Below are 18,447 nucleotides of genomic sequence, written 5' to 3'. Positions count from 1 at the left end.
TCCAAAATAACACAGTGTGTTCTCTTATTGAGAAAGGGGCATAATCCCCCCGCCCCAGGCCATCGCGCCCTACTCCCCCAGGTACATTATAGAAACCCCTGGGATGCAACCTAACACTTTCACGTTAGCCTCTTGGAATGTCAGTAGGCTCAGGAACCCGGTTAAAAAAATGGCGGTTCTCTCCATACTTGAAAAAAGGAGGGTGGACATGGCCTGTTTACAGGAGACCCACCTAACGAGAGATACCAACACAGGTCTTTATGGTAATAAAGACAAGAAATAAATACTGGCTTCAATACCACTCGGTTTACTCCTCATATTCTAGAGGGGTGAGCATATTGGTAAGAACCGGGGTGCGTTTTATTTGTCGAGATATCAAAGTAGATACTGAGGGGCGTTACTTGTTTATACACTGTCAGATAGAAAACAAATTATATATAGTTGCCAATTTGTATATTCCTCCTCCCTTTAAAATGGAGGTCTTATACAAACTGTCCGAATTTTTGCAGGATAAGGAGGATCTACCGATCATTGTGGTTGGGGACTTTAACAAGGTTCTTGATAAAAGTAAAGCTAGATTCCCGCCCGGGAAACAATCTGACAGTGTTATGGAGGGACGGCTAAACCAATTTATGGAAGAGATGGGAATGTGTGATATTTGGAGAACCTGTAATCCAAGGAGTCGCCAGTATTCATGTTTTTCTAGCTTATACAAAACACTATCAAGAATTGATATGGCATTTGGAAACGGAGATACGCTACAGCTAGTAAGAAGTATAGAGTATGCGACTAGGGGAGTGTCGGATCACTCACCATTAATAGTTATGATTCAGTTTGAGGGTCAAAAACACCCGAGAAAGTGGAGTATAAGTCCATTTTGGCTGGAGTTAATGGGGGATCCAGGAGAGGTAATATTAAAATTAAAGGAATTTGTAGCAGTAAATAAGGGCTCCGCTACTGCTAGTATTGTGTGGGACACCCTTAAGGCCTTTTTAAGGGGGTTAATAATACAGCAGGTTGCAAAGATCAAAAGTCTAGGGAATGGGAGGAGGTGATTGGGAGGGAAGTTGGAGAATTTGAAAAACAATATGTAGAAGATCCAACTTCAGAAAAACAAGCTAGGTGGTTGAAAAGTCAACAAAAATATAAAAACATCGTTACTAGAGAAGTCGAGAACAAGCACCTTTTTCAGAGCCAATCTGCTTTCTCAGATGGAGAGGGTGCAGGTCGTATGCTTGCCCGGCTGGTGAAGACTAATAACTCCCCATCAGTGATTGCAGCAATTAGGATTCCTGGAGGGAAAATCACCTCCCGGACTCTTGAAATACTGGACTCTTTTACACAGTATTATACAAACTTATACAGGTCTAGATCAGGAGAAAAGAAAAGAGAGATGGATTTCTTTTTTGAGGGGATTGAGGTACCCACTCTTTCAGAACAGGGGAAAAATGAATTAGACTCTCCTATAACGTTAGAGGAACTATACTCTGCAGTAGCTGGGATGGCAAACCAGAAGTCCCCAGGCCCAGATGGTTTGCCCACTGAAATTTATAGGCGATATGATGAGGTGATGCTCGCGGCCAGGTTGAACAAGTATATACAAAATATTATACACCCGGATCAATCCGGGTTTATCCCCAACAGAGCTACCAGCATTAATATAAGGCGGGTATATCTCAACCTCCAGACCCTGACGTTAGGTAGGGGCTCGCGAGCTGTAGTTTCCCTGGATGCCGCTAAGGCATTTGACAGCCTGGAGTGGGACTATCTGTGGCGGGCCCTTGAGGTATTTGGGTTCGGACCTAACTTTGTCGGTTGGATAAAAGCCCTCTACATGGTGCCAAGGGCCAGAATAAGGATTAATAATATCCATTCTGACCCGATTCTGCTTGAGAGGGGAACACGACAGGGATGTCCCCTGTCACCCCTGCTATTCGCCCTGATGGCTAACAAAGGACCCCAATCAATACATAGAAGAGAACCACGCCCCCCTTGTGCTAAGGTTTAGACGTAAGTGCGATATCTGGTGCCGCCTCCCCCTGTCAGCAGCTGGCAGAATTAATTTGATCAAGATAATCTGGATGCCCCAACTGCTGTACCAGTTACATAACTCCCCGGTTTGGATCGGAATGGACTGGTTTAAGAAAATTGAAACCCTGTTTAGGGAATTAATTTGGAAGAAGAGACAGGCGCGAATAGGCTTACAGATATTGCAGTTACCAACAAAAGAAGGAGGAGCAGCAGTTCCACACCCCCGTAACTATTTCTTAGCTGCCCAGCTACAACATCTAAGGGAAGGCAGTATATTGGGGGACAAGAACATAAATATATGACTGATGATGCAAGGAGCTTTACATAGTAACCTGGTCGAGTCCTTGGAGGTAAAATCTCTCTCGCGCCCGGGCCCCCTACACTAAAATTAATGTCCAAGGTATGGCAGGCAGCTCAAACAATTATGGGATATAATGGGGTATCAGATTATGCCCCGATTTGGGATAATAAACATCTCCCGGAGCTGATCCCGGTGGGTAAAATAGAAGAATGGGAAGTCTGCGGTATCAGAAAACTTGCACAACTATATAAAGGGAGTATTCTGAAGCCATTTGCCAAGTTGAGGGATGAGTATGGTATCCCAAACCACTCATTTTATTGGTATCTCCAAGTTAGACACGCCCTGAATGCTCAAAAACACAAACAGTGGAATGGTGTAGACTTCCCCTCAGACTTCCCCTCATACAAAAAATAGTTAACTCTAGCTCGTCCAAAGGTCTGATATCCGAGATATATGAACAAATATGTGGGAAAATAATTAATGGGGAAAGACTGGCTTAAAATAAAAATAGATGGGAGGAAGACCTGGGAGAAAAAATCACTGAAGAACAATGGAAAAGGATAATGGAAATGAGCCCCCAGGTGTCAGTTTCCCCCTCACAAAGAATGTTGCAATTATTTTTGTTACATAGAGCTTATTACACTCCAAAGAAGCTTTTTAGGTATGGATATAGAGCGGATGATAAATGCCCAAGGTGTCAAGGAACAGGTGACTTAATCCATATGATGTGGAGGTGCCCAAAGCTATTTAGGTACTGGAATGATATACTTGAGGAAATTAATAGGACCTTTGGGATTAAGCTGGAGATGGATGCTACATTATGTTTGCTAGGGAAAATAGAGGTAAACAGTATATCTAAAAATATCAAAATGACAGTAACAAGATGTCTATTCCAAGCACGAAAGATAATTGCCCAAAATTGGCAATCCGCAAGGCCCCCTACATCGGAAGAATGGGGTAAGGTGATGGACGCCAATGTATGGAGGGAAAAAGTGGTATTTACAAGGCGGAAAAATTTGGATAAATTCTTAAAAATGTGGAAGCCCTGGTTGGATAAAATAGGGTGCCCACTATAAAGGAGAATAGAGAATATACCAAAAAAAAAATGTGGAGTAGGAGCTGTAGAGAGGGGTGCGGAGAGGACTGGGGGGAAAGGTGAGGGAGAAAGAAAGGAATAACACACTATATTTAATGACCACATATAATGAATAATGTGTATAGAGAGGAAGGTTTATAATGCACTGGGGGGTGGGGGGGAGGGAAGAGGGAGGGGTGGAAGAAAAGGGAAACAGTACTAACAGAGGGCAAGGAATCACGTTCAGGGTAGTACATACATTTTTCATTGTCCCTTTATAGGGGACAATTTCCCTATATGCTGTATAATAAATCACTCCCTCTATCTTTTGAAAGAGGCTGAGTAAATAGTAATGGCTTACAATAAGGAATAGATAGGTAACCAATTTCGAGAACCAGTGTGGTGATGTAAATATGGCTGACAAAAGGTTTTTTTATTTTTTTTTAATTGTATTAGCCTCTTGAGAGGTGGTGTATTTATATGATTGAAAAAGCATAAAAATAAAAGAGTATAAAAAATATATTGTTTTGCCAATGATCGCCCATCAATCCATTGAATATGATATACAACACTTGCTTATTAACCACATAGAGCTGACATATATATATCAAAATCTACACATAGTTGGGGTACCTGTACTTGGAATAATAAAAGGGAAAATAATTTACTTACAAAATATGTTGTTCATTAATCAAACTAAAACTACATTTTTTTCCATTTTTCAGAATTAAAAAAAAAATCTGAGCTTGGCATTTCTGAAAAAGTTTTGCCACTTAAAGGCTTTATAGATGCATAAAAATCAGTAAAAATCTATATATGTAAAAATGACGGTAGGAAAAATAGTAGAGTTATTTTGAAGTTAACCAAAGCATACCGAAACTGCTACATTTGGTCTGTGGTTTACAATGACCCCTGGTAATGCGTAAACACAACTATGAGCTCCTGACTTGTTTATATTTTTATGAGTCTTTTTTAGTCAACAAAAAATGGCACAGAAATACAAAAAAGTGTCAACTTTCACAATATTTTCAAAATGATGCCTGGATCAACCTTAAGTGATAAAAAGATCTCATAAGTGCCTCCACAAGATCTTTGTTCCTCAGGCTGTAGATCAGAGGATTCAGCAAGGGGTTAATGAGGGCAGATATGACTGTGAACAGTTTATTTAAATTGAACATATTGCTGGAGGAGGGAATCAAGTAAATAAAAATTAAGGAGCCATAAAAGATGGAGACCACGGTGAGGTGTGATGTGCAGGTGGAGAATGCTTTTTTCTTTCCAGTCTTGCTACGGATTCTAAGGATGGTACCGAAAATATAGACATAGGGAAGAAAGGTCAAAAGAATGGCTCCTAATCCAAGACTAGTACCTACTAAGAATATGACCACCGTGTTTATGAAGGAATCAGTACATGAAGTTTGAATCAAGTGTGGAAGGTCGCACAAGAAGTTGTGGATGGAAGTTGTTCTGCAGAAGGACAACCTGAGCAAAAATAAAGTATGAACCAAAGAGATGGAATATCCAGCAACCCAGATCAGAGAGGCCATACGAGCGCAGACCCTCCAAGACATAATTAGTTTGTAATGTAGGGGGTGGCAGATGGCAATGTAGCGGTCATAGGACATAGCCGAGAGCAAGAAAAGTTCTGAGCAAGCAAAGGAGAGGTAGAAAAAGGCTTGGGCTATACAGGCAGGAATGGATATTGAATGTATTTTTGTGACCAAATCAAAGAGCATCCTTGGTGCGGTCACTGATGAATAGCACAAGTCCAAACATGCCAAGTTGGCAAGAAAAAAATACATTGGGTTGTGCAGATGGTAGTCAGTGAGGACCAAGAAAAAAATAAGAAGGTTTGTGATAAGAGTCATCAGATAGATCAGAAGAAAGAGCACACAAAGTGCATTCATGGTTAGTGGATGGTCTGACAGACCCACAAGAGTAAGATAGGAAATCTCTGTCACATTCCTCATAATATAAATGTTTTCTTTGTTTAAATTATTCAATATAAAACAGTAATACAATTTTGGATCTGAGGATTTAATAATTGGAAAACCTGTCTGTGGTGTTCACACATTCTACTCAAATTTACATGTAAGCATTTCTACCAGCTAATGATTTATTCTTATATAAAATGTTGGAAGTCCTTCAGGACAGTCTGCTGTGTTGTAAAAACACAAACCTGAAGGCTTATTACAGGTCTCCTAAGATATAATTGGTAACACCTTGAGAGCACCTTTTTCCTATAATTGAGTACAGTCTTTAACAATTAAATTTAAAATCCACTGTATTTTTTATCATTTTATCATCATTTTATCATTTTATCACCTCTATTACTTATTTAGTTAGTGGACAGAGTGACCTAAAACACTACAAAAGGAACATTGCTTTTCTTTTAGCTTCCATCATTTTGTAGTTACATTTTTAAAAGGGCTGTCAATTTAAAACTTTTTTGGATTGGAGAAGTAGCTATAACTCTTAGCTTTGGGTGGGGAAAAATTTTCCAGGGTCACCACAGAAACACAAGATACAGGTAGCGTTCTTTCCAAAAATCATTAGCGCTATAGCCCTTAGTTTTGGGTGCCTAAAAATTGGCCAGTGAAACTATAATTTGACAATAGCTTCAAAAAGCCTTAATAGAGAAGCATATCCAAAGCTCGTTTGTCTGTACTTTTCCTGTGATCCAGCTGACCATTCGATTTCCACTCTGCCTGACCTCTTGTTGTGACCTTGGCTCATTTAAAGACTTCGTCTGATCAACCGTGCATGACCATCAGCTGTGCATGTTCCCGGCTCAGCTCCTGACTACTCTGCTGTCTTCACCCTTCTGATCAACCATGTATGACCCCCAGCTCTGGCTCCTGACCATGCTGTCATCTCTTATTCTCCTGGCCATCCATGTATGACCTCAGCCCAGATCCTGATCTCAATGACACCACTCCAGTTCCTTCCTCATTGGCCATATCCTGCACCAATTTCACCTACTGTGGGTGTCAGAACTCTGCCAGCTGCTGGTGCTTCACCTGCTCTCCCACAGTGTTCCTTGTATTTTGCTGGGGTCCTCATCATAGTGTGTTAAAACGACCCAAATAATAACCTCCTGGAGGAGCTACCAGCGAATTATTCTATTGGCACTCCTGTTCCTTTTTTGAGCCTTACACTCACTGTCTTCATCTTCTGGGATTCTTGTACCATAGCTGCAAGGAATGAATGAATGAATGACTTGTATAGTGCTGCAAATGTGAACTGAATCGCCTCAAGGCGCTTGGTCCATCCTGTGGTCCAGCTTGTTAGAAGAGGTAGGTCTTGAGTTTCTTCCTGAAGGCCTGATGGTTTTCTTCCATACGGATGTTGGTTGGTAGAGTGTTCCATAGCCGTGGTCCTTGGGCTGCGAATCTTCATTCTCCCTTTAATTTGTAGCGGGATTTGGGAACATAGAGTAGGTTTTGGAGGGTTGATCGAAGACTGCGATTAGGTGCGTAGCGTTTTTTTTTCTTGCAAAGGTATTGAGACGCATTTCCATGTAGGCATTTGTGGGTGAGGCAGAGGGTCTTAAATGTGATTCAATCCTTTATGGTTAGCCAATGTAGACTCCTCAGGGATGGAGAAATTGGTTCCCAGGGTTTTTTTCCTGTTATCAGTCTTGCTGCTGTGTTTTGGATGAGTTGTAGGCGTGCAATCTTGTATTTAGGTAGTCCAGCGTAGAGGGAGTTTGTGTAGTCAAGTCGGGAGTTAATGATGGTTCCAACTACTGCTGCTTTGTCCTCTTTAGGAATTAAGGGGATGAGTCTGCGTAGCAGGCGAAGAAGGTGGTGAGATCCGCTGACTACTGATCCAATTTATGCATCTATTGACATTTCTGAGTCAAAAATGACTCCAGGACTTTTGACTTTGGTGCTTGGGATGATGGTCTGCCAAAGACGGTGGGTGGAGTGCAAGGGTTCTTGTTTTTTGAGTTTTGGTTTGCAGGTAGTAGGAGAAGCCCCAAGGGAAGCCCTTTTATCACTTTGACCTCCAAACAGGTACATGACAGCAATTATTTATATGTATCATATCTGGATGATACCCGTGGATGCTGGAAATCACTGAAGTAGACATCATTGCTCCAGTGATCCCCACCTGCTTCTGCGTCCCCTAATGAGTCCCAACCTAATGCATTGTGAACACAAGGGGTCAGCCACTCAGCATGGGTGCCATTCAAAGAATACAATGCACTCACTGTTTGGGCAAGGTGGAGAGGTGGAGTGGTTATGTCACACTCTCCATCTCGTCCAATCAAAGTATGCTTTGCAGTCATTAAGAAAAAAGCGAAGCATTCTCTGAATGGTGCCTATGCTGAGCTGTTGACCACCTCTGTACACTCGATACAGGACCTAGAAGCTAGTGGAGATTACTGTAATAGTGGTGTACACAATTCCGATGCACAAAGTTCCACGCATGCTCGGAATCAAGCAGAAGAGCCGGACTGGCTATTGAACTTCATTTTTCTCGGCTCGTCGTATGCGTTGTACGTCACCGTGTTCTGGACGTTCGGAATTTCCGACAAGATTTGTGTTTGTAAGATAAGTTTGAGCCAACATGTGTCGGAAAAAATCCATGGATTCTGTTGTCGGAATGTCCGATCGTGTGTACGGGGCATAAGTATGTAAAATTATCCATACCTGAAATTCTTCTTTAAGTCTTGTTAAATGTCTTTTAAGATTTAATTTTAAACACCTTTGTCACTTGAGAGTCCTCTTTATATGAACAAGACCAGAGCCGCATTAACATAGGGACTATTGGAGCTGCAGCTCCAGGCCCCTTACCTTAAGATAGGCCCATTTGAAAAAAAACCCCACAAAAAACAAAACAAAAAAAACGATCGACTTCGAGGGGCGTGGCTCGGCGAACGGGGATCACATAGACCCCAAATTTGGGAGGTATGTAGCTTCAGACCTACCCCACCACTGGTCGATATGGGGCTCTTATCATCTATAGTTTCAGAGATACGGGGCTCCTTGTGCAGCCTGTCAGAAGCTACATACAGAGCGGCCAGCTTAAATACAAACTGGCAAACTCTGTTTGCAGCAGACTGAGAGGATGAGCACACAGAGCCTCTCCTCACTTTTTGTCAGAAGCACTGAGCTCAATGGACAGCTTAGAGCCTGCAGAGTTTGACAGGCAGCACTGCCTGTCAAACTTGCCCATTAATTTCAATGGTGGCCACTTTGCAACTGCAAGCCAAACTCGCTCGCAGTAGCAGCATAGTCCAACAATGTAAAACTACCATTCAGCAATGTAAAAAAAAAAAAAAGGAGGCGGCAGTAACACCTCATGAATGCCTGTCAGCTGCTGCTATACCACTCGTGAAAAGCAATCCACCACAGATCACTTTTCAGAGGGCAGTAAGCATTACCACAAATGTGAAAGAAACTTGAAACACATCATCCATTTCACACTCACGACCAACCAGGTCACTCCACACCAATCAGGTCACTGCCCACCAACCAGGTCACTCCCCACCAATTAGGTCACTCCCCAGTCACTTTCAATGTTAGCCACCTCCCTTCAACTTTTATCACAGATGACCATTTCCCAATCTGCAGATGATAGACCCTACTCCAAAAGATATCACCCCTAGTTACTACCCCCACCCGCTGATTGATATCCCTCCATGACCACCTCACACCCCCCGCTAACAGACCTCACACCCCCCTGCTGACAGACCTCACACCCACTGACAGACCTTTCTCCCCAGCCCGTCCTCACACACCCCACACAATGTTATTGTGTTCTGCCAGTGGGGAGCCTTCCCTACCTGCACAAAACAATCATCAGTGTTGCTAACTATAGCTGGCAGCACTGATTGTTCTGGGAAAAACCTGACAGGCTGGTTGTACTCAAGTCGATTAATATATTGACTTGTGTACAACCAGCTAGCCCATACATAGATCGACTATGTATCCTCTCCTGTATATACTGCTCAGTTTCACATGCTCCACACTCCTCTCCTGTACATACTGCCCACTGTCATACCCTCCACACTCCTCTCCTGTACATACTGCCCACTGTCATACCCTCCACACTCATCTCCTGTACATACTGCCCACTGTCATACCCTCCACACTCCTCTCCTGTATATACTGCCCACTGTCATACCCTCCACACTCATCTCCTGTACATACTGTCCCCTGTCATACCCTCCACACTCCTGTACATAGTGCTCACTGTCATATCCTTCACACTCTTCTCCTGTGCATACTGCCCACTGTCATACCCTCCACACTCCTCTCCTGTACATACTGCCCACTGTCATACCCTCCACACTCCTCTCCTGTATATACTGCCCACTGTCATACCCTCCACACTCCTGTACATAGTGCTCACTGTCATATCCTTCACACTCTTCTCCTGTACATACTGCCCCATCTTACCCTCCACCCTCCTCTCCTGTACATATTGCCCACTGTCATGTCTTGATGGACTTGTGTCTTTTTTCAACCTCACCTACTATGTAACTATGTAACTATGTCCTCCCAACCCCTCTCCTGTACATACCGCCCATTATCATGTCCTCCACACTCCTCTCCTGTACATGGTGACCACTGTCATACCCTCCACACTGCTCTCCTTCACCTGCATATACGTCACAATTTTATACCATCCATACTCCTCCCCTATGCCTCTAACTCACAAAAACAGTTATTTAAAATTATATTGAATATCCTCAATGTTACCAGCTCTAGAATGGGCACACTTTTGTTAGTTCAACTAAAGGAAATCTTCTCAGTCCTCATATTTTTTCTGCCCGTTATTAGTATTCATTAAATTTTGTGATTACAACTGTGATGTATAGAGGAACATCGGGGATCTCAGCTACTCTAAATATACCACTGGTAAAAAAAAGTGTCCCTGAAAATATTTTTGAAATGTTGGCAACTTTGCACTTGGGCACTGCTCAAGGGTCAGTAGGGGGCCCCATGAGAGGCTCCTGGGATCCTGTGATATTAAAGCGGTAGTAAACTTCGCTAACATTACTACCTTTTAGAGGCCCTCAGGTAGTTTATGCCATAATGTATGCACAGCAGATTAGCACATTAAGGTACATATACCTGTCAGACTGAGCCCTCCAGTGCTGCACTGTGATCAATCCGGTGGGTCCTGGGCGCTTCCATCCTCACCCGATCTTCCTTCCGGGTTCTTTATCTTCGTCACTTGCCTCGGCCGGGCTGCATTGCTTTCACTCCCGCACATGCTCATGCACATCTTCTCTCTCTCTCATCCCCCCTCTCTGTCTCATACTCCCTCCTTTAACCATCACCCCTCTCTCATCCCCTTTCTCTCTCATCCTCCCTCTCTCTATTTAATTTAATTTGTTATAACAAAAAATTGTTTGCATTTTTAATTATTTATTTTTTTGCTTTTGTTATGTTATAAAAAGCCCCACCAAAATCCTCAGCACCAGGCCCATGGTGCTCTTAATCCGGCCCTGAATAAGACTACAGTTAAAATATCTTCTGATCATAAATCTACAGAAATTTTATTTTTCATTTCATGACTATCAGTCACAGTACAAAACAATTCAAAATAAAAGCAATCACTGCTTTCAGTGTAACCAGATCATTGCTGATTGCCAGTGTACATGATTGCAGCGGCACCAGACCGATATACGCCATACCAGCATACTGATCACCGCCATACCAGTGTCCTGATCACCACCATACCATTGTCCTGATCACCACCATACCAGCGTCCTGATCACCACCATATTAGTGTCCTGATCACCACCATACCAGCGTCCTAATCACCACCATACCAGTGTCCTGATCACCACCATACCAGCGTCCTGATCACCACCATACCAGCGTCCTGATCACCACCATATTAGTGTCCTGATCACCGCCATACCAGTGTCCTGATCACCGCCATACCAGCGTCCTGATCACCACCATACCAGCATCCTGATCACCACTATATTAGCGTCCTGATCACCACCATACCAGCGTCCTGATCACCACCATATTAGCGTCCTGATCACCGCCATACCAGTGTCCTGATCACCACCATACCAGTGTCCTGATCACCACCATACCAGTGTCCTGATCACCACCATACCAGTGTCTTGATCACCACCATACCAGTGTCCTGATCACCGCCATACCAGTGTCCTGATCACCACCATACCAGTGTCCAGATCACCGCCATACCAGTGTCCTGATCACCACCATACCAGTGTCCTGATCACCACCATACCAGTGTCCTGATCACCACCATACCAGTGTCCTGATCACCACCATACCAGTGTCCTGATCACCGCCATACCAGTGTCCTGATCAGCGCCATACCAGTGTCCTGATCACCCCCATACCATTTCCCTGATCACCGCCATACCAGTGTCCTGATCATCCCCATACCAGTGTCCTGATCACCGCCATACCAGCATCCTGATCACACTATACCAGCGTCCTGATCACCGCCATACCAGTGTCCTGACCATCACCATACCAGTGTCCTGATCCCCGCCATACCAGCGTCCTGATCACCGCTGTACCAGCGTCCTGATCACCACCATACCAGTGTCCTGATCACCACCATACCAGTGTCCTGATCACCACCATACCAGTGTCCTGATCATCACCATACCAGTGTCCTCATCACCTCCATACCAGTGTCCTGATCACCGCCATACCAGCGTCCTCATCACCGCCATCCCAGCATCCTGATCACCGCCATACCAGCGTCCTGATCACCGCCAAACCAGTGTCCTGATCACCACCATACCAGCGTCCTGATCACCACCATACCAGCGTCCTGATCACCGCCATACCAGTGTCCTGATCACCACCATATCAGCATCCTGATCACCACCATATTAGCGTCCTGATCACCGCCATACCAGTGTCCTGATCACCGCCATACCAGTGTCCTGATCACCACCATATCAGCATCCTGATCACCACCATATTAGCGTCCTGATCACCGCCATACCAGTGTCCTGATCACCGCCATACCAGTGTCCTGATCACCACCATACCAGTGTCCTCATCACCTCCATACCAGTGTCCTGATCACCGCCATACCAGCGTCCTCATCACCGCCATCCCAGCATCCTGATCACCGCCATACCAGCGTCCTGATCACCGCCAAACCAGTGTCCTGATCACCCCCATACCAGTGTCCTGATCACAGCCATACCAGTGTCCTGATCACCACCATACCAGCGTCCTGATCACCACCATATTAGTGTCCTGATCACCACCATATTAGTGTCCTGATCACCGCCATACCAGTGTCCTGATCACCACCATACCAGTGTCCTGATCACAGCCATACCAGTGTCCTGATCACAGCCATACCAGTGTCCTGATCACCACCATACCAGCGTCCTGATCACCACCATATTAGTGTCCTGATCACCACCATATTAGTGTCCTGATCACCGCCATACCAGTGTCCTGATCACCACCATATCAGCATCCTGATCACCACCATATTAGCGTCCTGATCACCGCTATACCAGTGTCCTGATCACCGCCATACCAGTGTCCTGATCACCGCCATACCAGTGTCCTGATCATCGCCATGCCAGTGTCCTGATCACCACCATACCAGTGTCCTGATCACCACCATACCAGTGTCCTGATCACCACCATACCAGTGTCCTGATCACCGCCATACCATTGTCCTGATCACCGCCATACCAGTGTCCTGATCACCGCCATACCAGTGTCCTAATCACCGCCATACCAGTGTCCTGATCACCGCCATACCAGTGTCCTGATCACCGCCATACCAGCATCCTGATCAGCGCCATACCAGTGTCCTGATCATCCCCATACCAGTGTCCTGATCACCACCATACCAGTGTCCTGATCACCACCATACCAGTGTCCTGATCACCACCATACCATTGTGCTGATCACCACCATACCAGTGTCCTGATCACCACCATACCATTGTGCTGATCACCACCATACCAGTGTCCTGCTCACCGCCATACCAGTGTCCTGATCAGCGCCATACCAGTGTCCTGATCATCCCCATACCAGTGTCCTGATCATCCCCATACCAGTGTCCTAATCACCGCCATACCAGTGTCCTGATCACCGCCATACCAGTGTCCTGATCACCGCCATACCAGTGTCCTGATCACCGCCATACCAGCATCCTGATCAGCGCCATACCAGTGTCCTGATCATCCCCATACCAGTGTCCTGATCACCACCATACCATTGTGCTGATCACCACCATACCAGTGTCCTGATCACCACCATACCATTGTGCTGATCACCACCATACCAGTGTCCTGATCACCGCCATACCAGTGTCCTGATCAGCGCCATACCAGTGTCCTGATCATCCCCATACCAGTGTCCTGATCATCCCCATACCAGTGTCCTGATCACTGCCATACCAGTGTCCTGATCACCACCATACCATTGTGCTGATCACCACCATACCAGTGTCCTGATCACCGCCATACCAGTGTCCTGATCACTGCCATACCAGTGTCCTGATCACCACCATACCAGTGTCCTGATCAGCGCCATACCAGTGTCCTGATCACCGCCATACCAGCGTCCTGATCACTGCCATACCAGCGTCCTGATCACCACCATACCAGTGTCCTGATCACCGCCATACCAGTGTCCTGATCACCACCATACCAGTGTCCTGATCACGCTACACCAGCGTCCTGATCACCGCCATACCAGCGTCCTGATCACCACCATACCAGTGTCCTGATCACCACCATACCAGTGTCCTGATCACCGCCATACCAGTGTCCTGATCACTGCCATACCAGTGTCCTGATCACCACCATACCAGTGTCCTGATCAGCGCCATACCAGTGTCCTGATCACCGCCATACCAGCGTCCTGATCACTGCCATACCAGCGTCCTGATCACCACCATACCAGTGTCCTGATCACCGCCATACCAGTGTCCTGATCACCACCATACCAGTGTCCTGATCACGCTACACCAGCGTCCTGATCACCGCCATACCAGCGTCCTGATCACCACCATACCAGTGTCCTGATCAACGCCATACCAGTGTCCTGATCACCGCCATACCAGTGTCCTGATCACCACCATACCAGTGTCCTGATCATCACCATACCAGTGTCCTCATCACCACCATACCAGTGTCCTGATCACTGCCATACCAGCGTCCTCATCACCGCCATCCCTGCATCCTGATCACCGCCATACCAGCATCCTGATCACCGCCATACCAGTGTCCTGATCACCCCCATACCAGTGTCCTGATCACAGCCGTACCAGTGTCCTGATCACCACCATACCAGTGTCCTGATCACCACCATACCAGTGTCCTGATCACCACCATACCAGTGTCCTGATCACAGCCATACCAGTGTCCTGATCACCGCCATACCAGTGTCCTGATCACCGCCATACCAGTGTCCTTAACATCACCATACCAGTGTCCTGATCACCACCATACCAGTGTCCTGATCACCGCCATACTAGTGTCCTGATCACCACCATACCAGTGTCCTGATCACCCCCATACCAGTGTCCTGATCACCGCCATACCAGTGTCCTGATCACCACCATACCAGTGTCCTGATCACCACCATACCAGTGTCCCGATCACCACCATGCCAGTGTCCTGATCACCCCCATACCAGTGTCCTGATCACCACCATACCAGTGTCCTGATCACCACCATACCATTGTCCCGATCACCACCATACCAGTGTCCTGATCACCACCATACAGTGTCCTGATCACCGCCATACCAGTGTCCTGATCATCCCCATACCAGTGTCCTGATCGCCGCCATACCAGTGTCCTGATCACCGCCATACCAGCGTCCTGATCACCGCCATACCAGTGTCCTGATCACCACCATACCAGTGTCCTGATCACCGCTATACCAGTGTCCTGATCACCGCTATACCAGTGTCCTGATCACCAACATACAGTGTCCTGATCACCACCATACCAGTGTGCTGATCACCACCATACCAGTGTCCTGATCACCACCATACCAGTGTCCTGATCATCACCATACCAGTGTCCTGATCACCGCCATACCAGTGTCCTGATCACCGCCATACCAGTGTCCTGATCACCACCATACCAGTGTCCTGATCACCACCATACCATCAGGGCCGGTGCAACCACTAGGCAAACTAGGCAACCGCTTAGGGCGCACTTCTGCCTAGGAGCGCCCGGCCACTGGTTTCCCCCCATGTCTGCATGCTCTGCAGGCTGCATCATGTAACTAACTCAGTCTCAGGCAGCTGCTCCATCCAACCGGTAGTGTAATTAGAGGTGCAGTACAGCACTGGAGCCAGCGCTAGAGGAAGCAGAGCTGATGCTTCATGTATAGCGCCACCTCCTGTCACATGGGCAGGGAAAAGGGGGTGGAGTCAGGGGTGGAGCCAATGGGGACAGCAAAATGAGGTTTCGCCTAGGGTGGCAAAAATCCTTGCACCAGCCCTGCATACCATTGTCCTCATCAACTCCATACCAGTGTCCTGATCACCGCCATACCAGTGTCCTGATCACCGCCATACCAGTGTCCTGATCACCGCCATACCAGTGTCCTGATCACCGCCATACCAGTGTCCTCATCACCGCCATACCAGTGTCCTGATCACCCCCATACCATTGCCCTGATCACCTCCATACCAGTGTCCTGATCACCCCCATACCATTGCCCTGATCACCGCCATACCAGTGTCCTGATCACCGCCATACCAGTGTCCTGATCACCACCACACCAGTGTCCTGATCATCGCCATACCAGTGTCCTGATCACCACCATACCATTGTCCTGATCACCACTAATTTATTAAAAACCATACCAGTGTCCATGCCAGTGTCCTGATCACCACCATACCAGTGTCCTGATCACCACCTTACCAGTGTCCTGATCACCACTAATTTATTAATAACCATACCAGTGTCCATGCTAGTGTCCTGATCACCACCATACCAGTGTCCTGATCACCACCATACCAGTGTCCTGATCACCGCCATACAGTTTCCTGATCACCACCACACCAGTGTCCATACCAGTGTCCTGATCACCACTATACCAGTGTCCTGATCACCGCCATACAGTGTCCTGATCACCACCATACCAGTGTCCATACCAGTGTCCTGATCACCACCATACCAGTGTCCTGATCACCACCATACCAGTGTCCATACCAGTGTCTTGATCACCGCCATACCAGTGTCCATGCCAGTGTCCTGATCACCACCATACCAGTGTCCTGATCACCACCATACCAGTGTCCTGATCACCACCATACCAGTGTCCTGATCATCCCCATACCAGCATCCTGATCACCGCCGTACCAGTGTCCTGATCACCGCCATACCAGTGTCCTGATCACCACCATACCAGTGTCCTGATCACCACCATACCAGTGTCCTGATCACCACCATACCAGAGTCCTGATCACCACCATACCAGTGTCCTGATCACCACCATACCAGTGTCCTGATCACCACCATACCAGTGTCCTGATCATCACCATACCAGCGTCCTGATCACCACCATACCAGTGTCCTGATCATCCCCATACCAGCATCCTGATCACCACCATACCAGTGTCCTGATCACCACCATACCAGTGTCCTGATCACCACCATACCAGTGTCCTGATCACCACCATACCAGTGTCCTGATCACCACCATACCAGCGTCCTGATCACCACCATACCAGGGTCCTGATCACCACCATACCAGTGTCCTGATCGTCACCATACCAGTGTCCTGATCACCACCATACCAGTGTCCTGATCACCGCCATACCAGTGTCCTGATCACCGCCATACAGTTTCCTGATCACCACCATACCAGTGTCCATACAAGTGTCCTGATCACTGCCATACCAGTGTCCTGATCACCACCATACCAGTGTCCATGCCAGTGTCTTGATCACCACCATACCAGTGTCCATACCAGTGTCTTGATCACCACCATACCAGTGTCCATGCCAGTGTCCTGATCACCACTATACCAGTGTCCAGATCACCGCCATACAGTGTCCTGATCACCACCATACCAGTGTCCTGATCACCACTATACCAGTGTCCAGATCACCGCCATACAGTGTCCTGATCACCACCATACAGTGTCCTGATCACCACCATACCAGTGTCCATACCAGTGTCCTGATCACCACCATACCAGTGTCCTGATCACCACCATACCAGTGTCCTGATCACCACCATACCAGTGTCTTGATCACCGCCGTACCAGCGTCCATATCACCGCCATACCAGCATCCTGATCACTGTCATACCAGTGTCCTGATTACCACCATACCAGTGTCCATACCAGTGTCCTGATCACCGCCATACCAGTGTCCTGATCACCGCCATACCAGTGTCCCGATCACCACTATACCAGTGTCCTGATCACCCTGAAACCAGTGTCCTGATCACCCCCATAACAGTGTTCTGATCACAGCCATAGCAGTGTCCTGATCACCACTAAAGCAGTGTCCTGATCACCGCCATACCAGTGTCCTGATCACCGCCATACCAGTGTCCTGATCACCGCCATACCAGTGTCCTGATCACCACTATACCAGTGTCCTGATCACCACCATACCAGTGTCCTGATCATCACCATACCAGTGTCCTGATCACCACTATACCAGTGTCCTGATCACCACCATATCAGTGTCCGGATCATCATCATACCAGTGTCCTGATCACCACCATACCAGTGTCTTGATCACCGCCGTACCAGCGTCCTGATCACCGCCATACCAGCATCCTGATCACTGTCATACCAATGTCCTGATCATCACCATACCAGTGTCCTGATCACCACTATACCAGTGTCCTGATCACCACCATACCATTGTCCTGATCACCACCATACCAGTGTCCTGATCACCACCATACCAGTGGCCTTATGATCACCATACCAGTGTCCTGATCACCACCATACCAGTGTCCTGATCACCGCCATACCAGTATCCTGATCACTGCCACATCAGTGTCCTGATCACCACTAATTTATTAAAAAATGTTCTTTAATATTGTAAGGAATGTGTTGCCAATG

At 46.8% G+C, this 18,447-nt stretch overlaps 1 protein-coding gene across 1 annotated transcript; it reads right to left on the bottom strand.

Moving 5' to 3' along the window:
* Positions 1-4,435: 4,435 nt before the first annotated feature.
* Positions 4,436-5,380, bottom strand: LOC141102333 (olfactory receptor 1G1-like). The gene has a single exon (XM_073591289.1). It carries the CDS (start codon positions 5,375-5,377, stop codon positions 4,436-4,438), a length of 942 nt encoding a protein of 313 aa, XP_073447390.1. The 5' UTR covers positions 5,378-5,380.
* Between the last annotated feature and the right edge of the window lie 13,067 nt (positions 5,381-18,447).

The sequence above is a fragment of the Aquarana catesbeiana genome, linkage group LG07, assembly GCF_042186555.1.
Source record: "Aquarana catesbeiana isolate 2022-GZ linkage group LG07, ASM4218655v1, whole genome shotgun sequence".
NCBI lineage: Eukaryota > Metazoa > Chordata > Amphibia > Anura > Ranidae > Aquarana > Aquarana catesbeiana.
This window is presented reverse-complemented; position numbering and strand designations above follow the sequence as displayed.

Bases quoted from the DNA above. Each gene is read 5' to 3' on its own strand.
- LOC141102333 (XM_073591289.1), bottom strand. From the start codon at position 5,377: ATGAGGAATGTGACAGAGATTTCCTATCTTACTCTTGTGGGTCTGTCA.